Source organism: Rhamphochromis longiceps, linkage group LG5 (assembly GCF_057381845.1).
Source record: "Rhamphochromis longiceps isolate RC_006_pf linkage group LG5, R_longiceps_female_GT1.1, whole genome shotgun sequence".
NCBI classification, from domain to species: domain Eukaryota; kingdom Metazoa; phylum Chordata; class Actinopteri; order Cichliformes; family Cichlidae; genus Rhamphochromis; species Rhamphochromis longiceps.
In genome coordinates this window covers 26,650,057-26,677,186 of record NC_140561.1, presented here as the reverse complement: position 1 = coordinate 26,677,186, position 27,130 = coordinate 26,650,057, and the positions used below count along the sequence as shown (strand labels likewise).

Below are 27,130 nucleotides of genomic sequence, written 5' to 3'. Positions count from 1 at the left end.
AACTCGCTTTCAGGTGTTTTTATGCATCTAAAAAACACAAAAAAACAAACTGCGGCAGGGTACGAATAGATCCAGTTCACCTTGGAAGGTTCTGGAGAAATCCTGTAGCCCCACAGCTGGCAGTTATAGAGCCGCGTCCCTGCACACCTCCATCTCTTTGTGAATATAGACAACCATGTGGTCTGTTACACAACCATGTTGTAGGTTACAAAAGAAGACAAAAGAATTGCATCACGGTTTCACTACTGAAATTACGCAACCCCCATCTCTCAAACACATTTGATTTGTTGATGAAAACCAAGGTAGCATGGTGTGGACATGTGTAGACTTCCTTGAGCTGAAATCTTTGTATTTGCATTACTGTATCATGCAGATTTAAAGATTTCAAATTTATCCATCCAGCCGACTGGCAAATATCTAGTTAAGCGATGCTGTTTGATTGAATAACCACTGAAATTAATATTACTGTTCACAAACACTGACGGAGCTCTGCAGCTTCCACAGCTGTAGTCCTGAAATGAGACTTCGAAGTAAGCCTCGATTTACATACTGAATAGCAGCTGCACAGGATTTGTCGTTGTTTTCTTTCATTTCTTTTAGGCATTGCATTCTGAGACACCCTTACAGAGAATTCTATCATGGTGTTTTTTGAGCATCCTGGCACCACTGCAAGGCTTTCTTGCTGTTGAGAGCAACAGCTTCCCTGACAGCTAAAATGCCCCGATTGCTGTGCTTAATGTTGCCAGGGCTTTTCTGGCATTTTAACATGCTTCTTTGCACGTAATAATTGTGTCTGCCTTTGGCTAGAATGCTAAAGTTGAAACAGCAAATAAGGCTGTCAGTGAGACTTTGACTAGAAATACAGTTGTACATTACATACTATTGTGAACTTTTGTTACCACCGTGTGAGACAAACAGAGTTTCTTGATACTGTTTCTTTTCGAGATATTTAGAAAGCTCATTTTCAGTACACTCAACCACTGTGCAAAAGCAGTGTGCTTTCTCTAATTGAATAAAACCAATTTATTCCCTTTATCTCTGGTCTATATTTGGATTATAATGACTTGAAAATCTAAGAGTTTAATCACTCTTGCCAAGTCCCACTTAACAATTTGAAGTTCAATTTACAGTTCAGTAGCAGAGGCTTTTGTCCTTGAAAATTGCTTCCATTAACTTTTGTACAATGTTCCTGCCTATCACGCAGTCAAATGGGTGTTGAAAAGAAGAGGCGGATGCTTTTGTTAGAAAGAAAAATCAGAGCCTCAACAGAGATAATGCACTTTATCACTTAAAGACATAAAGAATATGAAATGAATGTACGCTTAAATGTATGGGAAGATCAGATAAAAAAGGAAACCTTCTTTCTGTAGGTTTAATGTATCATATAATTTACTCTTGATCATAGGAGGGTTTTTTTATTAGCTATTATCAGAAGACCACATCACTAAAGAGGACTGCTCATAAGTAATTTCTGTATTTTAATATTTCCCAGTAAAGATTTCCCATGGTTTAAAATGGAGCACTGTAACAAAAAATAATTTCCCCCAGGGATCAATAAAGTATTCTGATTCTGATTCTGATTAAAAACATGGACACAAGAGTAGAGCCAGTGAAAATAAAAAGTAGTAGTATTAAGTACACCATGGTGTAAAGGATCACACTGTAGAGATAGCATGAATGGTTTTCTAGTTTAGGTAAAATACTTTGTTTTGAGAAAGAGTGACATTATCAATCGCTGCACTTGATGATGGTGAGGCGGGCTTAGCAGAGAATATTGTGCATAAGACGATTATACTGTAATTCCTCATTAAATATGCTATGATGTGTTCTCATGAGAGGTTTTGTCCAAAGGCAGAAGATGTTAATGCATAATTGCACAACTGATGTATAGCCAAAAATGATTATGGATGCTGTTTAACAAATGAATGTTGCATTGCCTCCAAGTAAAAGAATTCATCTTGTGATATTTTCTCCTCTGGCTGTAATCTGTTACGCCATACTAAAACAGAGCAGTGTTTTCATTTAGTGGAAAATGACTGATGTATAGTTGTAGCCTGAGTACATCGCAGACAGGGAGGATAAACTCATTTAGAGAGAAATGAAGTCATGCTCTCTCTGAAGCAGGCAAGGTTAAGACCCCTACTCCGTGCCCGAATGTGGACACTTGGAAGTCACAGCTTGAGTCAAAATCTAATAAGTGATCCTTCAAGTAAAACTGTGGAGCTGCAGGAGAAGTGGCTCAAGGACAGTGGGAGCTTAGATGGGCTTCTCAGAACCCAAGATGATGGGACTTCATTGTTAAAATGTCATAGAGTAGGTTGGTAAGTGTAATGGTATGTGTTGTCATGTCTGTCTGCTTTTATGGTCTTTTCCCTAGGGAATGGATGGATGTGCTCAGCCCTCCTATTATGCCTCCCAGCCAGCAGAGAAGGTCAGGCAATACATGGAACAATGGGGGAAGTCTAGTCAGAGGTACAGAAACCTTCATATTAGTCCCTTTGCCTGCAGACTGCCTTTTTGTATGTGAAAGTCAGGAAGACAGAAAACAATCCAGTACTGTAGCATTAACACTAATGGCATAAATGGATACAGCTAATGGAAACATTCACTGATGTCAGAGCTTGCAGAAATGTTAGGGTACAGAAATCCACCAAAGACTACACACAACATGGTGGGAAAGCAGGTGAAACTGTATCTAATTAAGAATAAAAAAAAAGAAAAAGAGTGAAGGTCCGTGTCCTCCACATTATGCCAAAGGTCACAAGAGACAGGCTCATTACAGGTCTGTACCCCCTAGACACATGGACAAGGTTAATTGATGAAACCTTTCCAGTTTACAACATCATTTTTAAAGCTCTTACACAATGTGTCTTATAATTAGTTTTCATTATTGTTGCCCGAGTTCTGATAAGATAAAATGTTCGTCCCGGAGCATTCCATAACCTTTTTAGTGTTTAACTGCCCGTCAATTTAACAGCTAAATTCTCATGCTTTAAAGTCATGGGGATTACAGGGAATCTCTTTACAGCTTCATAATGTGGTACTGGGCCTGGGTGTCTTGGGTCTTGATTGATGAAGAAAAAAATGGCAGCGGCAGAAAACTTAAATCCACCTGAGTCTGAAGGTCACCCCACCATCCAGACTTCTCATTTTATTCCAGTAACAGCTGACAGAGTAGGCTCTTATTCATATCTGCTATGGCTATTCCGGTGTGCATTAAAAACATGTCTTACAATTATACATTTTATTTGTGCAAATTCCATTATGGATCGCTGTTGTACTGTTAGTTATGTACTTTTTGAACAGCTATACCCAGTGCCGCTTAATGGTTCTCTGGCTTTATTGCAGGAGGAGATGAGTCAGTGAAGGAAGAGGAGAACGAGGATGAGTATTTGAATCTGCTCTATGATCCTTGCCTGAACTGCTATTTTGATCCAAAGACAGGAAAGTACTATGAACTGGCATAACTTGAAGTCAATTAGAGCCAAAAATAATAAATCAAATTGAAAGTGGATGAATGGCTTCAGGATTTATCAGCTGAGCTTATTGATCGGTATTGAATTCCCAATTCAGAAAAAAAATCACTCTGTCTATCCGTTCGTTTGTGGAAGCTAACAGGAGCTTTGTGTCACCATATGTAGTGTCATGTAAGCCTGTAAGAGCCTGGGAATGTAATACAGATACTTGCTTTTTGAAAGTTCTTGCTTATTCATTCGCACATGTGATGCTAAAAAGACTCTGTTCATGAAGCTTGGCTGGCAAACTCTTATCGGGCTTCCTGAAAGAACGTACTGAATCTGTGATATTTCAGTTTTACATGTTACAATACAGATAATTTATGGTGTCACAAAATCATAAAACCATGCTGTGCGTATGTGTAATGTGAATTAAATTAAATTTGAAATAGCAGTGGTTTGAATTTCTTGTGTTTATCTGGATTTAAAATGAGTAATTTGACAGAATTGGGACAAGGATAAAGGAAGATGATTGTTTTTTAATATACTCAATGCATGTAAAAATCTTCAAAATTAGGATCTCATGGCCTGCAACTGTAACTGGGAGTACAACAGGCGGGTTGCTCATGAGGCTGGCAAGTCTTTTCGTCAGTCTCGCCAAATCACTCATCACACCTGATGAGCGCCTGATACCAGCTTGAATCATTATTTTCAGCCTGATATAAACTGTTGCCTAACCATGAAGAAAAAAATGGCAGAAAAGAAAATCACATCCTGGGAAATGCTTTATTATTTGTAGAAATTCAGGAAACAATAGCAGAGTGACAAATGTTCAATTTCACAATGTATTGTTTCCAATTAACAGTTACAAGCTGCCAAAACAAGACCTTGGACAGAGAAAAATCAACATTTCTGAATTTTAATGCGCTTATGACTCACAAAACTGGTCCTAGGAACTGTGTGACAGCCTCGAAAAGGCACTGAATGTTACATAAGGAACTGTCTCGCATTTCAAGCATGATCTCAGTGCTTTATATAGTACAGGACCCAATAAAAAACATGCCAAAGGATCATTAGTTAAAACTGACTTCCTCTCTAAAGTAATCAGACACATACGTCACCACTTGTAAGTACTATCACACTTTAAGAGCGGATCGTTTGCAGCAAAAACGACAGGTCTGAAAATAAGTTTTAAATAGGCCATCGGAAGGTCACGTGACACATAACTTTATGTCACATGGTGTGCTTTAACAGGGGCGGGGAAACAGGTGAAAAAAGCAGAAGCAGGAAGTAAACAGCTGTAGATCTTACGACTATACTCGGACCAAAAAAAACAACAACGTTTAAATGCTTTTAAATCGCTTCAGTTTGGATCCTTGCAGGCTATAATGTTCACAGTTCGAGGCTGCATAATGAAAATAAGTTAGCCGGGCTTTAAAGGTAACAAGGATGTCTGAACAGGTATGTAAGGCCGCATGAGTAATGAGATCCGATAAACTCGAGGTAAAAGTTAAATTAGTTTACAAACACGGTCCCTAATTTATGGCGATGTAACCATTTATACCCATAGTGCAGTGGACTTACTTTAATTTAGATGGAGATTAAGTTTTCGTATCTCTGGTCTCAGCTTGTTGACTTGTAGTGAAATAGCCTGAAGCACTTCTTGGAAGTCTAAAAGCACAAGCTGATATATGACTGAGACTGATGCATTTTGGAGGAACAGTACTCCATTTCCTAAAGCATATTTATACCCCTCTGAATTCACTCAGTGTTACTGTGCACCTCGTCATCTTTGTGTTGCAGACGTTGCTGTTTTTCAAATTTATCTGGAACCACAGATGGGTTAGGGTTCCTGTTCCAGTGTGTGTGTATTACTGCATATCTACACATGCGTTTTATTATGTAGACATTGCCAGTACTGACTTGAACCCCATTTTTGCCTTCACCGCTGCTTTAATTCTTTGTTGCATAGATTCAACAAAGAGCTGGAACCGTTCCTCAGAGATTGTAGTTCTTATTGAAAAGATATAATCACAGAGTTGCTGCACATCTATGATTCATCCTATTCTACCACATCCCAAAGATGCTTGTTGGATTGTGATCTGGTCACTGTCATGAATTTGAGATAATTTGAGCTTTGTGACATGTTGCATTATCCTGCTGGAAGCAGCCATAAGAACATTGGTACACTTTAGTCATAAAGGAAGGGGCATGGTCAGCAACAACTGTGCCGAGAAAGTATCCCCCACATCATTACAACAGCACCGCCACCAGCCTGAACCGTTGATGCAAGGCGGGATGGAGCCGTGCTTTCATGTTTACATCAAATACTGATCTGAATGTTGCTGCAGAAATCAAGACTCATCAGAGCAGGCATTATTTTTCAGATCTCCTATTGTTCATTTTTGGGTAACCTGTGAAAATTGTAGCTTCGGTTTCCTGTTCTTAGCTGACAGGAGTGGTACCTGGCTCTTCTGCATAACGTAACAAGTGGTTATTTGAGTTACTGCTGCCTTTCTAATAGCTCGAAGCAGTCTGGCCATTCTCCTCTGACCTCTGGCATCAACAAGACATTTTCTCCCAGAGAACTGCCGCTCACTGGATATGTTCTCTTTTTCAGACCATTTTCTGTAAACTCTAGAGATGGTGTAGGAAAATCCCAGTAGGTGAAGTTTGTGAAATACTCAGACCGGCCCATCTGGCACCAACAACCACGCCACATTCAAAGTCGCTTAAATCATCTTCTCTGTTCTAATGCTTAGTTTGCACTTCAATACCTTTATCATGTCTCCATGTGTAAATGCTGCCAGTAGTAAACAAAAGAGAAAAAATGAGCTTCATAACCATCAAACCCCACCCATCTCTGTTTGGTTGATTGTGATTTTGTTTGGCACCACCAAACAAAATTGTTCGTGTTCAATGTCACATTTTGGTCACGCTCCATCTGAATTATTGCTACAGAGATTAATTTTGTCATACTTTGTTCCAAATCATGTAATGGACAGGCCCGACTTAAAGATATTATAGTGATCTGCAGTACGATGTGACGAAATGTCATCCGGATTGCATCAGTTTCTCCTCTTGGCCAGAGACTTGCAGCCCTGCTGCTGAGCTTTTGGGATGTACCCCACCACTATGATTTATAATGCACCGCTGTTCAGCTGTCATATCTCCTGCTGTATTTCCTTTTTATCTTTGCCACACTTCATGAACTGAGCTGTTAGGTTTATGGGCTCTTTAACTACCCCACTGTTAGATCTTATTGGATTCATTTGTCTTTTTAGGCCGGGTTAAGGCTTCACCCCGGGATTATTGCATCAGTGATCTTGGTGTCTGCGGTGGCGGTAGCTGCTGCCGTATTGATCATCCGAAAATACTGCTTCCCAGTCAAGTAATGAAAATTTATTAATGAGCCTTAACGTGTTTATTTTAAACACTTAGATTGCAGTAAAAACAACTCACCCTGGTTTTGCCACATAACTTTCTTATCAGTGAGGCAACTTACAGATACTCAGTGCTGAGACAGATGGAGGAGGGGCATTCAGCAGCGGCAGAGGAGGATGGCGACAGGAGGTCGCGCACAGTGGGAGAGGATTCAGACGAGGTCAGTGCATCGTGGCTTCTCTGATTGTAGCTTTCGCTGTCATCTCTCTTCCAGTACAAGCCAGCACCACTGTATCCTTCCTAATCACATCACAAGTCAATTTCAACTTCCTTTTCTCTCCCCTTACAGGATCTTTTGGAATAAATCTCCAACTGGGAAGCTGCTGGACTGACTGCAATGGAGTTTATTCTATAAACTGTGTGGTGTATGAATGAAATGGAGGATTGTTTTCGTAGCGGGGATAAAAAGCGAGCCAAGAATGTGAAAACCAAAAATATACAATTACAGATAAAATAAGTGAGGAAATAGTATTCCATATTTGCAGTTATATCTTAAACTGTAATTCTGAGATTAAATGTGATTTCTATTTGTGCAGCTTCATACTCTTAGATGTGAAATAATGACCTTCATTTGAATCATCACTGACATTTTCTTTTCTTTTTTTTCCTTTTTTACACATAACACATGACATTTGATGTCTTTGGCTACTACCCAACCCTCTGATGGGTGGAGGTTGTTCCCGCAGGCACAGCTCAGGGCTTAAAAAAGGTGTTCTTTTTTTCCAGCATAAAACTCATTTAATCCTTATTTCTCACAATCAATATTCTGCTAAAATATGCTACAATAAAACAACCAACAAAACATTCAGTGTTAGCTGTGGTAGATAAGAGTCGTAATGAATTGTCAACAAAATTGAATGTGTTATTTGGCGATACGGTCAGTGCATTAAAGCAGCAATTCATGCAGCCTTTTTAAATTATTCTTTTATTTTGGAAAGCCTGATAACTACTGAGCTATCTGCACATCTTTCAGCTGCATTTATTTTGTTGTTGTTTTTTGGACGAATGGAGCTCTGAGACCTATGCGTTTGATAAGACTTGTGGGTATGTGATTTGGATGCTAATGCTGCTGATCATATGGAGAGTCAACACTCCACTATTTACTCCATTATTTCCACTATTTAACTTTAAATTTAAATTTATACCTTAAATATAAAATCTAAAGCGGAACATTATTTCCTGTATTATTTACTGGCAGTGCAATAAATGTCAGTGGGACATTGAAAGGGCAGACGCACTCACATTCGCTCAATGTTTGTCTGTCTGCCACAGAACATGTAAATGTGCAATGCTATGAATTAAGCGGTTGTTACAAAGTCGCACATGGAGATGTGATGTTTCGCACACCCCAAATGATGTGCAAAGGTAGTCAAAATAGGACTTCAGCTGTCTGCCAGTTGGGCAGTTTCCCTTTGAAAGGATTTGCTGTTTCATCGTTCCACTTAAAGGCAATTTGCAGTTTAGTCCACTGGGTCTTTAATGTAGCGCTGGGCTGAATGATGTACCCTGATCTCTCTGACAGCCATACTTGTCACAGATAGAAAAAAAGCCACTTACCTGGTTGGGAGCTGCAAGTGAACATTCTGACGTGAACGTCAGTGTCACAGCTCAAACTAACGACTGGTTCATTTTAGGTTATTCGTGTGATCAACAAATCAGACACCGAGACCCGATTCTTGTGTTTTCCAATCATCTTTTGCTGTGTAGTTACTGATGTTGATGTGGATCAGTATTTATAAAACCTACTGTATCTTTTTATTTATTTTGTGGACATCTGGGATCTAAATCTGCTGGTTATTAAACATATTAATCATGTGGACTGGTTAAGTGTGCTCTGTATGTACTTATTTTCCCCCCAGTTTGTTACCTTGATGATTTGTGTCCTTATATAAAGGGAATGTTTTATTAAATGTAGCTCTGGAATAAAAAATCCAGGAGCTATGGAGTCAAATGTTGAAAAATATTGCCGGCGTTCATTTGATTGCTGTCTGCAGAATGTCGATAATCATACAAAAGGAAAGCGATTCCCTCACTGTGTGCTTTGTGTTACCGCTGATCAGTAAACGGCAGTACACAAATACCACCTGCTGGTCACCTTTAGTAATACACCATCGTCACCTGAAATTGGTGTGAACATAATGTGAAATCCTTGATACTAAATAGTTTTGTGCTTTGTTTAAAACCTTGAAAGGCTGAAGAATTACAAACAATCTTAAAAGTTCTGATAGGAATTCAGTTGGTGAGTTCAAACAAAGCAGAAACACAACAGCACTCTTCAACATCCCAGGCTCTTTGTGTGATACCTTCTGTCTTATTCAAGGGTGTTAAGGCAAGACGATTTTAATCCAAAAGCCATGCTTTGTACAAGGGAGTCAAAATCCATTTATTGGAGTTTAGTTGATGATTCTGTGGTAAAATCATGTAAAGTTAAGTAGTAAATCTGTTAAACTTCATTTGGCTACAAATATGGAAAAATAATTGGTAATTTTTCAGCTCAACAAGTCTGTTTGGTTGTTTTGCTGAATCTGTAGAAGTGCTTCACACTGTTGTCATAAGAAGAAAACGAAACACAAATTTAGAAGAAAAGAGTACATCCCTTCATACTGTTTTGAGGAATTTATGCCGGGAAGATCTGATGCTGATGCTGTCCTGGAGGAAAACAACACCTTTGCAACATTTTAGATAAATTGGTACAATAGCTTGATGAGGGGGAAACAGCTCAAGCAGAAAAGAGCTCAACAAAATAAAACAAAATTGAGTAGCTAGAAAAAAAACTAAAGGCAATAAAATAAAATGGCTCGATGAGTGTAAGAGCTCAATAAAATTAAACAAAAAATAAAAACAGATCACTACGTGTAATAGGAAATAAACGGCGAGATAAAAGTGTAGCAAACAGTGCAGTTTGAAATAAAGCCCATAAAATGAGACTATAGTATTATCTCCATGATAGATGTGCCGGTTGTTGTTATTGGACGAGGTTGTAAAGATCTGTATCCATCCACGTGGCAGCAGAGCGAAATCAGTCTGTTAGAGAAAATGATCATTGTGTTCATCTGTGCGCTCGATTTGCCAGAATATGATACAAGGAGATGCTGTTTTTGTTTACGAGCTCTCCAGGCAGGAAAGGCTTGAGCTCAGCTACTGCTGAAGGATCAGCAGGGCAGATGCTTTGTGACAGACAGGCTTGACCTCCTCCTTGGGGATTACCACGTCTTTCACCATCTAAATGTGACTAATGGCTTATTCCTGTGCCAACAACGCGTTTGTCTTAAATGCCTTAAAAAACACCAGCTCTATTGCCCTGTCGTTGTGTTTTTTATTCTAGATAATTGACTTCTCGTTCTCCGCCGTGGTCAGCTTTCCAGGTTTTGTGAGTTACTTTCCCATTTGATTCTGCTATGTTTCTTTTCAGCAACGCTGTCTTTGCCCTTTCCCATAGTTATTTTTTAGTTCTGAGTAAAATCTTTTGATTTTTTTTTCTTTTCTAGTTTCTAGCATGTTTTTTTTCTTCTGGGTATGAGCTGCTTTATGCCGATCCTTCCACACATCATATGGGTTTTTACCCAAATTTACATACAAATGGAAAACTCTGACAGCTGGTACAATGATTCTTTAAATCCCTTTTTCTCTTACTCATCCCATTTGAAATATGAGGCTTTTGGGCCATCCTCAGTGTCTTTTCTCTCTCTAGGTTTCAGAGGCTTGTTTATACACCTGCAACACACAATCGGCTGTTTGCAAGCCTTGTTGTTGACTACAAATAGTATCTGTTACTTGTGGACACCTTCCTTTGTTTGACATTGTGAAAAGGAGAAACTTAATCATCTAGTTTTCAGTAGCTATATACATGTATCACAGAAAGAAGGGTTTTCCCCACAAGTGATGGGTTATAGGAATTATCAGGATGCGTTTTCACAGATGAGATGACACCAAAGCTCTGCTAGCATGTCTTTCTTTTCTCAGTTCTTCGGGTGAGTTTGAAAGGTCTCAACTCTTCCCCTCAGGACTGAAAAAAAAGCTCTCTGATCTGTTGCAGATATGAAATATCGAGGTAAGCTTTTCCTTCATTTCGCAACAGCTGCTTTTAGTTGTGTGACTGCAGATTTAATCTACTATCTTTTTACTGTTGACAGCTGTTTTGCCCCTTGCTGCTGTAATTATTGTCCTCCTAATCACATGGGGAATATCCATCAATTCATCCGTAGCACAGGAGAGAGAAAGGAATACTCTCGGTGAGATGTTTTGCTTATTAAATCCGGAGCTACAGCTTTTTAGTGACAGTTTATGCCTGCTGTCTCCACCATACTGTCTCATTTCTTTCAACTTAGGGTTTTATAACGCAGATCAAGTCAAAGCGAATCTCAAACAATGTCTTTTTAGCAACATTGTACAAAGTATTTATTTCTCACATGTCATTATCTGAGTTTAAATATGGTAAAATCACAGTATTCCTGCTGTAAAATCTTTTCTGTGCCTTTTTAGCTCCACCTACGTCTGTGCCAAAGTGCAGCCTCTCAAGAGTGTGTCCACCCAACCATATTGCTTTACGTATCAGGAGCGGCGCCGCTGATATTGTCGGGCCAACAGTCTGTTTTGATGGCAAAATGTATGTATTCATTTGGTAACACCTGAATTAACAGAGTACTTTAAAAAAAACAAACAAGATTCTGCAGTGAAACTGAACCCTGTCAGTGCTTCAACAGCATAATGAGTCATGCACTGAATAACGTGGGACCAGGGCTAAACATTGCAGTGATAAATGGTGAGTATAATACTCAGACCTCTCATAAACATGCATAAACATTGAAAAAATGAACTGGTAAAATAGTCTTTTAAAGATTCGTAATAACCAATAATAGTAGCTTAATAATAATATTATTAATAATAATACCATAATTCTAACTTGGAAATAGCTGGTCTGGAGTCTTAGTGTTTTTATGTGCCATGCAAAAGTCTTGCACATTCTCTTATTTCTTTATATCTTCCAGCGAATCAAACATTCTTTAAACTTTTAAAAGTGCTCTTGAGCAATAGTTTTCCAGGATTTCTGAAGATTTTTCAAAGTTTATCATTTATCAACAGTCTAGACTTTGTACCTGAGCATTTTCAGAGGAATGTTTGTTTGTTAAGCACCGACCTATGATTCATTCAAGCATAAAAAAAGGCACCTAACATAACAGACAACTTAGCGAGGAAACAATTTTAAATGATAACTTTGGGGACTTTGTTACTAGCAGCCTGTTGCAAAAAAATCAGTCAATAATGAAAAAACACCCACAAAAAAACCTGTATTTTTGCATCTGCAAAGTCATTAGCAAAACACTATTAGTAGAAACTGTGGCATATCTTGGCATAGTGTGCAGCGTGTGCTTTAAGGGTTTTTGGACAAGTGGAGGAGAAAGGAAGAAAGAGATTTTATAAGAGATAAAAATCTGACACAGGACCTGATAGATGCATCTACGCCTTCATCAGACAGATCTGAATGTGTGGCTGTGGAGATGAATCCAAATTTGAAATATGTGATTCAAATCATTGTCAGTAAGTACAGAGGAGGTCAGGAGAGAGGTACAATAGTGAATGCCAACAGCCATTTTTAAAACAAGACGGAGGCTCTGTTTTGATTTGGAGCTGCGTTTCGGTCAATGGCGTTGGAGAGATCATGTCAAGATTTGTGGAATTCTTAACCCAGAAAAAAAGCGATCTACTGCGCAATACTGTCTGAAAAGTGTCCCACAGTGACAATGATCCCAAACACACTGGCGATACATAAAAAGCATACCTGGATAGAAAAACACTATCAGTCATGGACTGGCCATCTGTTTTTTTTCACAGAACTCAACACATCACTGCATCTATTTCCATTCTTCCTTGCAAAATAGGAAGAATTGCATTGTGACTCTAGATTTTGTGCAGAACTGCATGCATAATATTCTTCTGTCTGTTATTATTATAATTATTTTGATCAATGCAATTTTTTAATCATAGGTGAAACTGGAGTTGTAGAAAAATCTGTCTGTCTTAACATGAAAACAGGAGGTAAGCGCTTTTCTTTCTTTAAATCTTCTAATCAAGTTTTTGATTTAATCTTGTAAGGGAGCTTTGACTTTCTTTTTTTTTTTTTTTTTTTCAATTTTATACTCTGACAAAAGACCCAAAAGACATCCTTGCACACCTGAAGAAGATAAAACGTGGAATGATCGTTTTGGTGGCCTCCTTTGATGATGTCACACAAAAGTAAGTCCATATCTAAGTTATTCAACATTTAAAACAAATTTAATGTCACAAAATGTGACCCGCTCTACTACTTTGTGGCAGAATGACAAATGAAATGAGGGAGATATTCAGTGAAATGGGAAGCACTTTGATCAGGTCTGTGAAGCGCAGAGACAGCTGGGTGTTTGCTGGAAGAGCAGGCACAAAAATCAAAAGCCTCTTTGAGAAGGTTAGTGAACCTGTTAAGTGCAGTTTCATTTGTTCTATTTGTGTCAGAAAAGACCATCTATTTTAAAATCTGCTGCCTGGAAGGGGAAAAATGATAAAAAACAACCGTTCTCTTCTCCTCTGTTCATCTGTCAGCAAGCTGTTAATGATGAAAAAAACAACATTTATGGAGGATGGCCAGAGATGGTGGAGGTGGGCGGCTGTTTCCCAAGAGTCTTCAGCGACTGACTGACTGACTGACTTACATAAACATTAATTAACATGAACTGTAAAAAGTGACTGCATTTTTTTTAATGGCAAAACATACCTGTCTATAATTTCAGCAAAAGCACATATTAATATTTTCCCTACATCACATGGTAGAGATCACCTGTGGATCATCGGCGAGGAAAGATGATTACGTGACTTTGAAGATGGCATGGTTGTTGGTCTATTTCAGAAACTGCTGATCTACTGGGATTTTCCCACACAACCATCTCTAGGGTTTCCAGAGAATGCTCCAAAAAAGAAAAATTATGAATGGCCAAACTGCTTTGAGGTGATAGGAGCTCAAATAACCATCCATTATAGTCAAGATATGCACAAAAATACACAGTGCATTGAATCCAGAAACAGATGGGCTGCAGCAGCAGAAGAAGACCACACCAGCTGCTGTCAACTAAGACCTGGAAACTGAAGCTGCAGTTTGCTTATGTAATACTATGCATGAGTATCAATTTCTGCTGAAACCTGCAGATGGGAGCGTGAGAATTTGACCTAAATAACATGAAAGCATGGGTCCATCCTGTCTTGTTTCAGTGGCTCAGGCTGCTGCTGGTGTAATGGTGTTTATTTTGTTGTCACACTTTGGGCTCCTTAAACACCACAGCCCACCTAAGAATTGTCGACCGTGTCCATCCCTTTATGACCGCGGTGCCTCCATCTTCTGATGGCTGCTTCCAGCAGAATAACGCACCATGTCACAAAGCTCAGAACTCACTGTCATGGTTTTTTGACCTTGACAGTAAGTTCACTGTACTATAATGGCCTGCCAGTCCAATCCTTCAAGGATTAGTATTTCTTCCCCCGTTGATATTCCTTGATATTTTTATCCTAATGAAAGCTCCAAGTATAGATTAGTGATTGTGGGCTGTATAGTAAATGTTCAAATAGTAGAAGTCAAGTTACTGAGTACTGTGCACATATCTCTTACTAATGGCCTTGAAACACTTTTGTTCCTTTACAACAAAGCTGCTTTACCACTAGACTAATTACTTTGGTCCAGTGGTTCAAAGCAGAGGTGGGACCAAGTCATTGTTTTGCAAGTCTCAAGTAAGTCTCAAGTCTTTATCCTCAAGTCTCAAGTCAAGTCTCAAGTAATGTCAGGCAAGTCAGAGTCGAGTCTCAAGTCACTGGTGTAAAAGTCCGAGTCAAGTCACAAGTCTGAAATTTTGAATTTCAAGTCCTTTCGAGTCATTAAAAAAAACGAAAAAAAGCATGTTGCAGTTATGCTAAATGTAAATATTAGACCATGTAATTTTAAAATCTGTGTTTTTCTCAACACATGACAAAATAGTGAACTTAGAAAATATACACAAATTGTGAAATTGCACCTCTTTAGAATGCAGCTCAATTAAACCTAGCTCCAAGAATAATTTTCACCGACAGTTCTGAGATAAGCTGCATGTTATTCTTGGATGCGGTTGTAGGACCGGCTTTAAAATCGCATGACAAAAATATCATACACATTAAAAAAAAACTGCATCACCAACGTAGCCTGGAAAACATTTGCTAGTTAGATGAAGTCAGCTATCTCATCGTAGCATATTTATATGCATATTTATAAGCATACGGTTCTTGGAGTGAGTGCATACACTCATGAAGTTTAGTAACTTCCGGTCACTGCAACAAGCCCAGGTACAGTTTACCGACGGATGGGTACAGGACCTTGAAACGCACCGTGTAGAACGAAAGACCATCGTACGTATCATAAGTTTACCAGTCTCACAAATCGTCTTCATAAATACACATTCCTTAACCGTTTATTAATAGGACCTTTGAGCTCAACGGTAATTAATTAGTAGTGGAAATAATTTCTGGTACGCATCACAGAAATGTAGCAGTGACAATAATACTGTATGCTGTAATCGTACTGGGCAATTAGTGATACAAAAAACCTGTTTTATCCTGTGAATAAAAGTATATGTTTTTGTCAATGTACCATAATAACAGAAGCGAAACGCAATATTGTGTCAGGACAATTCACTATTTATGCACAATAAACAAAGGAGCATAGCACGACAATTTCTGTTCAGCGCCAGACTTGCTTGTAACCTATATCACCAATTATGTTATGAAAATGACGCATTAACTACAACAGCAGACTGACCTTCGTGTAAATGCTTGGAGCAGACTAACCTGTGAGCTGGAGTGTTCTGGGACGTTATATTTGATCTTTGAATGGCTGCAATCCAGGCCATCCGTCGCCTGTTTGTCACTTCGGAAACATGGCTTGAACAATTTCTCTTAAACGTCGTAATCCGATAACAACCGATCTCTTTACCCGTCGGCTTCCCGTGGCTGTCATGCGACCGGCTATTGCAGTTAATAATACAACAGCTTCTTGACATTTTTGTGTTTCTTTTTATCGCTGTATAACTGATTTTAATTGAAAGCCTGCGTGCGCTAGTACTTCTTGCCACGAGTTCCCAGAATCCTTTGCGGTTCTACCCGTGAATGACGTCACATTTTCAATCTCTATATAATATGCGTGTTAAATTTTATATTTGGGGTGAAATATCAAGTCTTTTCAAGTAAACCGGTTCAAGTCCAATTCAAGTCCCAAGTCATTGGTGTAAAAGTCCAAGTCAAGTCACAAGTTTTAGAACATTTTTTCAAGTCAAGTCTAAAGTCATAAAATTAATGACTCGAGTCTGACTCGAGTCCAAGTCATGTGACTCGAGTCCACACCTCTGGTTCAAAGCATACAGCGACGGCTCCTGTAAGGGGGTCACAAGTTTAAATGTGACAGATTAGAAAATGATTAATGGGACAGAGAAGAAGTAGTTCTGTTCTCTTGTAATTTTATAGACTTTTCCCCGAGCCTTGTGTGGTTAATTTAAAATCTTAAATCTTTTTAGCTAAATCCATCCAGCCATCCATTCATCCATTTAGCCGGCCTATGGCAGTGCTTTAAAATAAACAGTCCAATAAAATGCGTGTATACAAATTTACTTAAATACAGCACTTAATGAGTAGGTATAGAGTTAAATGTTTTGGCTTTTTTTGCTGAACACCTTTAGTCTGCTCAACAGGAGCTTTTCTCGGTAGAGGCTTCCCTCTGGTCCAAACACAGGGCACTTTCCTCCCTCTGTGGCATTCTTGGCTGCTGGAGCAGAGAGAGAGGGGGTAACCTCAAATTATTGCTGAAACCCCGTAAAGTGTGAACTAACGGAATCTGTGCAAGCACCAAATCTGGACTCACTCTGAAGACATGGGAGTCACTCATGGGAAGAAGGTAAGTTTGTCGTTATCGTCCTAATTTTCATTTAAAGTACTTTGGGAGCATCAGGAGGTGTGCGCGCGTGCATGTGTGTGTGTGTGTGTGTGTGTTTGTGTGTGTAAGTGGTATTTTCAGAATTCAAATGTTGTAAGTGACACAACCTGTCACTTACAATACTGTAAGTTATTTATATTTACCAAAGTATAACTTTACTGCTATCCTTAAATTGGTTTTCCTTTTGCTTTTAAAATAAAGTTCCGTCTGTAATACTCGATATATACTTTGCTATTACCTGGTTATAACTTTGTTTTGCTTAGTTATTACCTCGTCACTGTACTTTGGTATCATTGTGTTATTACTGAGCTTGACATGAAGTGCTCACAGCTTTTGTCCTACAGTACCATTTTTCCTGTGGCAGATTTTTCTCTTACTGACATCTCTCGTTTTTGTTACCCATTGCTCAAAGGCAGTGAATGCTTAAACAAATATTGGTTTTTATATCCAACTGAAAAAATGCACTCTGAAAAATGCACTCTGAGAAGCTGCCCTTGGAGACTGTTTATCCTGTCATGTCCTATTAATTCTTCTCCCTACAATATCCACTGTGTGAGCTTTACAAAACAAGACCCCCCCCCCCCCCCTGAAAAAAACAGTGGCTAGCAGCAATTTGTCATTAAAATGTATTCATTCCTCATCTAGATTCCCTCTCATTCTGACAATTTACTGTCATCTTGTATTTTTTCCATTTATTTGGATATTGTTGCTGGAATTTGATCACATTGAGCATTCAAATTCTTTTTTTTTTTGCCTGTTTAAATGTAGCTCAAATGTCACTATGGCAAGCTGGAAAGCTCCGAAGTAGCAGACAGTTTTCAAACAAAAAAGGTTTTATGCTACCATGCATGCTTTTCCTGCATATTTATGAAATACTTCAGTAAGCAACAAAAACAGTTCAGAGCTGAAAGAACTGTTTATTCAGCTGTCCAGACTGATTCACAGAGGATAATGATTCTTGTCCCAGCTATTAATTCTGCTTAAATTCCAGCAAGCAAATAACTCAGTGGGAATTAACTGTGTTTTGTTTGATCCTGTCATTAATGAGGTGGCAGCCTTCCACCTCAACAGTAAGGGTTCTCGCTTCACTGGACATGTGTAAGGAGCTGACACTTCATTTGTCTGTCAGCATCATAATGCAGCTTTGTGTTTGTGCTATTTCCAATAAGATGCAGTGTTGACTCGACTTGGAGATTTCTATTTGTTTCCTTTTCTCTGTGCTGCTTTTATTTTTGCATGTACGTATCTATAAAACAGCAATATTTGTCTGGGGGATGTTGGTATCTCTAGGATGTATTATTTCCTTTCCCCCCCACCTTTTTCTGTTGACAGAGAGATCTTCAGCATTTTCCAGGTAGAGATGAGACACAGTTTCATTTGTATGGTGAGGAAATATCAGAGTGATGTTGTATATCCTGTCTAGTTGAAATACTGTTGTAATATATAGATTATAAATTTGTTGTTTTAACAGTAAAACATTTTTACCTCATTAAAGCTTGTTGTAAATGTGTCTGGCAAACCTTAGAGTGAGTTTGGTATGTAAAACTGAATCTTACAAATCTGAGGCAGAATTCCACCCAGAAATCATCTTGATAGGAAAACATATTTATGTAAACTGTTTGTTCCCTTTAGCCTCCATGATGCAGACTCATCAAACCAAACTTGAAGGCCGATTTTCAGAGCTTCAGGCTTTTCCATCCCAAATGCAGAGTGAGGAGGAGAGCAGTAATCTAATCAGACCCCTAAAAGCTACTAGTGCGATAACTGCCCTGGAGAGCCACCGGGAGCTGCATAAGGAACTGCAGATGACCCACAAGAGGTTGGGCAGAGAGATTAAAGGTCAGAAATGCTCATACTCCAGTGTCATTGCGTGCATAAACCATTAAGTGTGTCTGTGTGCCTGAAAGGAAGAGAGTGTCTCAAGAAGGAAAGACTGAACTCCAGCGAGTTCTGGAAAAAAGGAAATGGGAACAAAGATTGAAAGCGAGCAGGGATCAAGAGGAGGCAAAGAAGAAGACATCAGAGCTACACCAAGAGCTGCTGAAAAGACAACAGAGGCTTGAAAATGTGAGCACAGGACACACAGCATTTTTTCTTTTATACATTTACTCATGAATATTCTTGTTACACATACACACACACAAGCATGTCTGCTTTGCTATCCTCGTGGGGACATCCCATTGACATAATGCTCTCCCTAGCTGCCACTTACCCTAACCATCAAAAATGAATGCCTAAACCTAACCCTTAGCCTAAAGCTAAACATAACCTAATTGTAACCCTGACACTAAAACCACATTTTGAGTCTCAAAAATGGCTTCAACCTTGTGAGGACAGCCACTTTTGTCCTCACGTTACTGTTGGTCCCCACAACTATGGCAACACTCCAATTTTTGGTCCTCACAAAGATGTCTAAACAGGTACACATACACAGGTATATCACACTCACCAGCTACTTTGTTAGGTACACCTTCTTATTGCAGCTACTCAGTACATTTAGGCATGTAGATATCAAGACAACCTGATGACGTGCATCAGCACAGGGAAGAAGGCTGATTCAAGTGACGTTGAATGTGGTGTGGTGGGTGGTGCCAGGCAGAGTGGTCTGAGTATTTCAGAAACTGCTAATCTGCTCAGATGTTCTTGCACAACTCTAAGGTTTGCAGAGAATGAAAAAGAGAGGTCAGGGGAGAATGGGTGGACTGCTTCGAGCTTAGAGTGGGCAACAGTTACTCAAACAACCAAGGTATGGAGAAGAGCATAACTGAATGCATCAAACCTTGGAGCAGGTGGGCTTCAGCAGCAGAAGACCATGGTGGGTGCCACTCCTATCAAGCAAAGAACAGGAAACTGAGGCTACAATTTCCATGTACTCAACAGAAAATCTTGGTTTCTGCTACAACATTTTGGTCATAGGGTCAGATTTGGCATAAACAACATGATAGCAGGGATCCATCCTGCCTTGTATCAATGATTCAGCCCGCTGATGGTGGTGTAATGGAGTGCAGATGATTTTCTCGGCACACTTTGAGCATCTTTTTTTTTTTTTTTTTTTTTTTTTTTTTTGAACTTTTAATTGCAGAGCAGGAAAACAGCAGTCACCAGCATATACATACACAGGACAAAGATGCATCTACATGTATAGCAGGACGTGGGAGGCAGAAAGAGAAAGCCAACAGCAATATTAATAAACAATGAAAAAGGTTAACAATCGTCCCTTTGTTGCCAGGCTAAATCCCGTAAGCCCGATTTCAACCTCTGAGCAGAAGGAGTGTTCAGGTGGGCCAAAAAAGGGTCCCATATGCGATAGAAAAGGAAAGGTTTGTCCTTAAGTGCTGTAGAGAAGGCTTCCATTGGCATGATACATATCACAGACTGTAGCCACTGGTTGACAGATGGGGCCTTATCAGAAATCCACAGTACCATAATGCACTTTCGAGCGTAGTGCAGCAGTATGTGAAGGAGATCTTTGCTGCGAAAGCCGGCAGGTAGCTCATCGTTCAGTCCTAACAGGCAAGTCCTTGGACCCAGATGCAGTCGGCAATTAAATATAGTACATAGCTTGTCTATAAGTGATCTCCAAAACTGTAGAATAACAGGGCAGCTCCACAGACAATGAAAAAAGGAACCAACAGCAGACTGACATTTGTTACAGAGATTAGGCAAAGCTGGATACATTATGTGTCTCTTCTCGGGTGTAATATAAAGCCTATTTATAAGTTTAAACTGCCTTTCCCAAATAGAATTAGATGCCAAGGCTTTAAAAGGACGACAACACAACTCATCCCAAGCTTCAGCATCTATAGCGCCTACGTCTGATTCCCATTGGCCCTTGATTTTGTTAGAGTTATCCATTCTAAGATCAGAGAGAATGTTATAAATCTTTTTAGTGATACATTTTAGTTGGGTAGTTTTTACCATGAGTGATTCTATAGGAGAAAGACCAAACCCTCCATTCAAATCCTTCAATTTAGAAGTAATATAGTGCTTTACCTGAAAGTACTTCAAAAAATCCTTATTGGTCAGACCAAACTTGCTTTTCAGTTGATTAAAAGTAAGAAGAGAGTTCTCATGAACAAGATCACCCACTGTATTAATCCCTTTTTGAGACCAGTCCGCAAAACCAGCCTGAAGACCAGGTAAGAAGTCAGGGTTTTCATGAATAGGAGTAAGAAGGGAGAAACAATTATAATATCCTTCCAGGCGCCTGACTTTGCGCCAAATAACGAGCATATTCTTTAGCACCATATTATCTTGTGTTAGAACTGTGGCTTTACCTGAGGAAATATATAGCAGGTTCCGCAACGGAATGCCCTTTAAAGAAGCGGACTCAGCGCTGAGGTAAATGGAATCCGGATCGTCCATAAACCATTCTGTAAGAAATTTAAACTGTGCAGCCAAGAGGTATTGTGGGAAGGAGGGAGCGGCAAGACCGCCTTTCTGAACAGGCAAACACAGAAAACTGTATCTCAGCCTAGGTCTTTTCTTACGCCATATAAAAGAAATAATTGAACCATTTAATTTTGACAAAACCTTTTTGGACAGAGCAAGCGGTAACATCTGGAATAAATACAAGAGGCGAGGGAGGATATTCATCTTGACCAGATGAATACGACCTAAGAGAGACAGAGGGAGGCTGCACCACCTACCCAAATCGCGATTGATGGTCTGAATTAAAGGGGTGTAGTTCAGACTATACATTTCTTTTAGATTCGGTGAAATCTTTACCCCTAAATAAGTGAAACCGGAGGGAGACCAACGAAAAGGCTGAGAAATGTTTGGATCAACCTCATTTAGAACAGAGAGGGGCATAGCCTCACTTTTAGAAAAATTGATCTTGTAGCCTGAGAAGGAGCCGTATTGGGAAATTAACGCAACTAATCTAGGAATTGAGTGAGCAGGAGAATTTAGAAAAATTAAGACGTCATCTGCATAAAGTGAAATCTTATGTTGAGAATTGTTCAAACAGAGTCCTTCAATAGCAGCATCCTTCCTAATGGCTGTGGCAAGGGGTTCCATAGCCAGGGCGAATAACAAAGGGCTCAGCGGACAGCCCTGTCGACTGCCACGTTCAATACTGAAATTGTCTGACCTATAACCATTGGTAATCACTGCCGAAAGAGGGGAAGTATAAAGGATCTGGATCCATTTAACGAAGTTGTCACCTAAACCAAATTCTTGAAGTGTGAAAAGAAGAAACGGCCATTCCAGACGGTCAAAGGCCTTTTCAGCGTCAAGTGAGATGACTAGAGCCTCAGGGTTAAACAAAGATGAGTGCTGAATAATGTTAAGTAGGCGCCTCACGCTATGTGTGGAATACCGCCCTCGTATAAAACCAGTTTGATCATTCTCAACGATCGAAGGTAGTATTGGCTCAAGACGTACAGCCAGGACCTTAGCAAGTATCTTCAAATCAAGATTTAAAACAGATATAGGCCTATAGGAGGCGCATTCTTCTGGAGGTTTCCCCTTCTTCAGAATTAGCGAAATATTAGCCTCCATTAAGGAGGGGGGGAGAGTGCCTGCCTCAAAAGAGGACAGAAGCATCTTATACAGTGGGGAAGTCAGAATCTTACTAAATTTCTTAAAGAATTCCCCCGTGAACCCGTCTGGACCCGGGGCTTTGTTATTTGGAAGCATCTGAATAACTTTCAAAATTTCACTTTGCGTTATAGGTTTACATAAATCATCCCTTTGGATTTCAGTAACTTTAGGTAAATTTAGTCCTGAGAAGAAGTGATGCATACCTTGTTCCAATGTTGGTTTAAACTGGGAGGTATATAACTGCTTATAAAAAGTTTTAAAAGTATCATTAATAATTAAATTGTCATATTTAGGTAAACCAGATGAGTCTCTAACACATGGGATATTACAACCAGCACCCTTATTATGAAGAAGATTGGCCAGATAGCGGTTAGGTTTATTAGCAAACTCATATAACCTCTGCCTCATGAAGAAAAGAGATTTCTCAGCCTTTCTTGTCAATAGTGCCTCCAAAGCTGTTTTAACCACCTGAATTTCATTCCTTAATTGCTCTGAAGGTGATTCATTATGTTTAGCTTGCAGTTCGTGCAATTCCAGTTCCAATTTCCGTTGTTCCATCTGATTTTTCCGCTTCAGGCCTGCTGAATATGATATAATCAGTCCACGGGTGTAAGCCTTCAGGGTGTCCCAAAGCAGGCCTGGAGAAACTTCAGGGGTTGCATTGACCTTTAAAAAATGTTCAAGCTGATCATTTAAAAATATTTCGAATTTTGGGTCGTGAATCAAAAAAATTGTTAAATCTCCAGGTATGAGACCGAGGGACAGGATTTAGATCACTTAGCTGAACAAAAACCGGCGCATGATCTGATATAATAATATCGCCTATTGTACATCTCAAAATGTTTCCCAGTGATCGCTTGGGGGTGAAAACGAGATCGATCCTACTACTTGTTCTATGAACACCGGAAAAAAAAGTAAATTCTTTATCGTTAGGATGAAGAGTCCGCCAGGTATCAACCAGATCAAGTTCGTTACAAGTATCTAAAAGTGCTTTGGCCCTTGTAGACATTTGAATTTGTTTAGGAGGGGATCTGTCCTTAGTTGTAGAAAAATAACAGTTAAAATCACCGGCTATCACAGAATTATCACAAACCCAATCAGAAAAGGAAGAGAAAGTATGAGCAATAAAGTCGTTAGACTGTACTGGCGGAAAGTAAATATTCAGAAATGACACCGCCTGACCACCTAGGGTGCCTTTTAAGGAAACATATCTACCAGACTTATCACAAATTGTTTGGTCAACTGTCAGCGGTAGGTGTTTATGTATTAAAACGGCTACACCGCGGCTCTTACTCGTAAAGGAGGAACTAAAAACTTGACCGACCCAATCACGTTTCAGTTTTAGATGCTCCTGAGGAGACAGGTGAGTTTCTTGCAACAAGGCAACATGTACATTCTCCCTCTTAAGAAAGCTCAATATTTTTTTCCGTTTAACAGGGTTATGTATACCTCCTACATTCCAGGAACAAACATTCAACATTGAATTATCACTTATCATACAACATTTTAAATAAGCATGGAACCACGCTCAGGTGACCAAAGCATAGCTGATATGTAGGGCTCCCAAACACTGCTCTACAACACCAGTGGCAAGTAAAATACACATAGAAAAACAAACGTCCTGCTCTGCTAACAATTAACAGAAAACTATTTATAAGAAACAGAACCGTCAAGAAACCAGTGAGTATGGAGGTCAGACAAAGGTCTTCAACGCCCAGCAGGGGGCGCAAGCAAACTTTCCAACTTGGACATAGAAAGATGCTGGACCAGAGTACGAGTCTTTTCTTAATCAGTAACGTGAAACAGTTGCCCGCCTGCAGCTAAAACAAGAATTCGGATTATAAATGGCTAAATAAAATAGTCTATGTGTATGGGGTTATTATCTCCGCACAGACCCGAAAAGAAAAAAAAAAGGAACCAAACAGAAAAAATAACAATAATAATAAACAGGGAAGGAAAAGAAAAAAAAAAAAAAGGAGGAGGAGGAGGAGGAGACGAGGGATTGGCGAATGCCTCAGGTATGGGACAGGAGCACAGATCAACAGTCCACTGGAGCCACCGAGGATGAGCGCGGCCCCGCCCCTTGAGGTACGTTATCCAGGTAAGCTGAGACTGCTTCTGGAGATCTAAAAGATTTCTCCTGGCCATCGATCTTGATCCTAAGGACAGCCGGGTACATCATAGCGAAGGGGACACCCATCTCCCTAAGGCGTTGTTTGACGTGGTAGAATCCCTGGCGTTTCTTCAGAACAGCGGCGGAGAAGTCCTCGAATATCATAATAGGAATGCCATTATGAAATAAGGACTGCTTCCTCCTAGCCGCTTGCATGATCCGTGCTTTATCCTGGAAGTTGTGGGGCTTTATGATGACCGCGCGGGGCCGCTGGGCACTGGAAGGGAGGCGTGCAAGCACCCGGTGGCAGCGATCGATTTTAACAGCGCCGCCCTTGAAACTCACAGCCACCAACTCCGGTAACCACGTTTTGAAAAAAGACACAGGGTTGGTACCTTCACTGCCTTCGGGTAGCCCAATAACACGTATGTTACACCGTCGGCTCCTGTTCTCCAAGTCATCAATCTTATCCAAAGCGGCCTCCAGCTTAAGCTCCACTTCAGAAATCTTGGCGCCATATCCCGCTGTAACATCTTCCTGCGTTGATATACGTGCCTCTGCCTCCTTCATTTTAACATCCAATGCAGAGATGTTAGCTGCGCATGTTTCCAGTCTTTTCAGAACCGGATCAATCTTCTTCTCAAAGGAGGCCTCCACCGCCCTCAGCACCTCCGCCGATATCCTCTCCACCAATTTGTCGACGTCCATTCGGTCGAGAAGTGGGGGCGACTGGGCCTCCGCCATAACCGCTACAGCATGATCGCTGAGCGGAGGGTGATTTTCTCCGGATTTGCCCGGTTTCGACCCAAGGTTGAGCTTCTTCTGGGTGCTTGGCATCGTACGAAGTTTAAAAGTCGAAATAAACAGAGACTTTAACCAAACAAGACATATAAAGGCCTAAACAAATGCCAAGCTGCGGGAGCGGGCGAGAAACACAGCTACTCCGCCATTGACGTCACGTGACCCCCCTTTGAGCATCATTTAAGCAACACAGACTATCTGAGTGCTGTTACTGACCATAATCATTCTTTTATGACCACAGTGTGCTCATCTTCTGATGCCCTAATTCCAACAGGATAACACACCATGTCATAAAACTCAAATCATCACAAACTGGTTTCTTGAACATTGACATCGACTTCACTGTACTCAAATGACCTCCACAGTCACCATATCTCAGTCCAATATAGCACCTTTGGGATGTGGTGGAATGGAAAAAGTCATATCATGGATGTGACAAATCTGCAGCCACTGTGTGATGCTATCATGTCAATAGGAAGCCAAATCTCTGAGGAATGTTTACAGCACCTTGTTGAGTCTGTGCCATGATGGACTAAGGTAGTTCAGAAGGCAAAAGAGGGTCCAACCCAGTGCTAGCAAGGTGTACCTCATGGAAATATAAAGAAACAGAACATTAAGTTGTTCTGCATACAGCCAGTTGAGGGCAGTCTAGTCCACTCTGGAGTCCAATAGCGCAACAAATCTGTTTCTCTGCTGGACAGTTTACCTTTGTTTAGCATTAGCTTCTAGCTACATGGCCTAACAGTGAATCAGTAATCACTGATGATTTCAAATATGTCATATCTATGCAATGTTATGCAATATAAATATCAATATGACCTTTTTTAAATATTTTGTCACAAATAAAAGATCCTGCAAAAGGTTTAAACAAAGGACTCAGTTGCAAAAGGAAAATAAGAAAAAAGAAATAGACACAGTGGGTGTATTATAGTCTTGGTGTTACAATAACGAGGCACTTTTAAATGTGTAAATGTAATTCTTTCAGCCAGAAGAGATGGAGGTTATTTTTCAGTACAGTTCATGAAATCTGTAAAATATATAGAATCTCTGCCTGTCAAATAAATGTAATTGTGTAAAGTCAACATACTGAGTAAAGGCTTCGCCTCTGAATTCTACTAAATTCATGCATAAGAAGGAAACAATGAGAGCACATACACTGTGTACATTATGTCTGCACTCAGTTAAATGTACTTAAGCTTAATTCCATGAATGTATTTAGGTAATTCACTACAGTTTATATGATTTGTGTCATTTCTAAGTTGTTTTCTCTTTTCTCCACAGCTGGAAAAAGATCAGAAAGTTAAACAAGAAGAACCAGAGTTCATCCAAGTCAAAGAGAGACTGAGGAAGACTGCAGTGCCCTGTACAAGGGCAAAAGAAGTGTGACCGTTTTATAACTACGTGTGTGTTTTGTATTCACAGTCGGTGCAATTGACTGTTGGGAGTAACTGACCTGGTGAAGGATTCTTCTGCTATAAATAGAATAGATAGATAATACAGCTCAATGCTCATGATCGAGGCGACACCTTCTGGTCAAGTGGAGACACGTCATCACTGTGAATAGTGTCTTTTGTGTTTTTGTTTTTCTTCTCAATACTTTGGTTAAATGTGACTTAGAGCAAAACGTTCAGTAAAAAAAGAAAACTATAAAAAATTGTATTGTATACAGACATTGTTGATTCGTTTTTCTCCAGCAGCACAATTTATTAGGTGTTTATTTTGTCCATTTAATCCATAATAAAACATTTTTTACATGCTTTCTATCTACATTCTTACTGTGTGCAGAATTTTTGACAT

At 39.7% G+C, this 27,130-nt stretch overlaps 3 protein-coding genes across 8 annotated transcripts in view; all 3 read left to right on the top strand.

Moving 5' to 3' along the window:
• The window catches only part of cfap20dc (CFAP20 domain containing), a 44,329-nt gene extending 35,615 nt beyond the window's left edge, over nucleotides 1-8,714 (top strand). For all 6 annotated transcript variants that reach the window (XM_085406994.1, XM_085406991.1, XM_085406990.1 and 3 more), the window contains 5 exons: nucleotides 2,378-2,472; nucleotides 3,349-4,916; nucleotides 6,740-6,846; nucleotides 6,948-7,059; nucleotides 7,189-8,714. In XM_085406994.1, coding sequence (XP_085263120.1) covers nucleotides 2,378-2,472; nucleotides 3,349-3,467 — 214 coding nt within the window. In that variant the 3' untranslated portion in view covers nucleotides 3,468-4,916; nucleotides 6,740-6,846; nucleotides 6,948-7,059; nucleotides 7,189-8,714. The remainder of the gene's footprint in view (nucleotides 1-2,377; nucleotides 2,473-3,348; nucleotides 4,917-6,739; nucleotides 6,847-6,947; nucleotides 7,060-7,188) is intronic.
• Nucleotides 8,715-10,760: 2,046 nt separating this feature from the next.
• On the top strand, nucleotides 10,761-13,821 carry LOC146670179 (protein FAM3C-like). The gene is made up of 8 exons (XM_085407969.1): nucleotides 10,761-10,950; nucleotides 11,033-11,131; nucleotides 11,382-11,505; nucleotides 11,603-11,661; nucleotides 12,885-12,935; nucleotides 13,049-13,133; nucleotides 13,215-13,341; nucleotides 13,476-13,821. Exons 1-8 carry the CDS (start codon nucleotides 10,938-10,940, stop codon nucleotides 13,566-13,568), a joined length of 651 nt encoding a protein of 216 aa, XP_085264095.1. The 5' UTR covers nucleotides 10,761-10,937; the 3' UTR covers nucleotides 13,569-13,821.
• Nucleotides 13,822-16,432: 2,611 nt separating this feature from the next.
• On the top strand, nucleotides 16,433-27,089 carry LOC146670178 (protein FAM107B). The gene is made up of 4 exons (XM_085406978.1): nucleotides 16,433-18,259; nucleotides 18,508-18,694; nucleotides 18,783-18,942; nucleotides 26,615-27,089. The coding sequence occupies exons 2-4, from the start codon at nucleotides 18,513-18,515 to the stop codon at nucleotides 26,717-26,719; spliced, it is 447 nt and encodes a 148-aa protein (XP_085263104.1). The 5' UTR covers nucleotides 16,433-18,259; nucleotides 18,508-18,512; the 3' UTR covers nucleotides 26,720-27,089.
• Nucleotides 27,090-27,130: the final 41 nt, after the last annotated feature.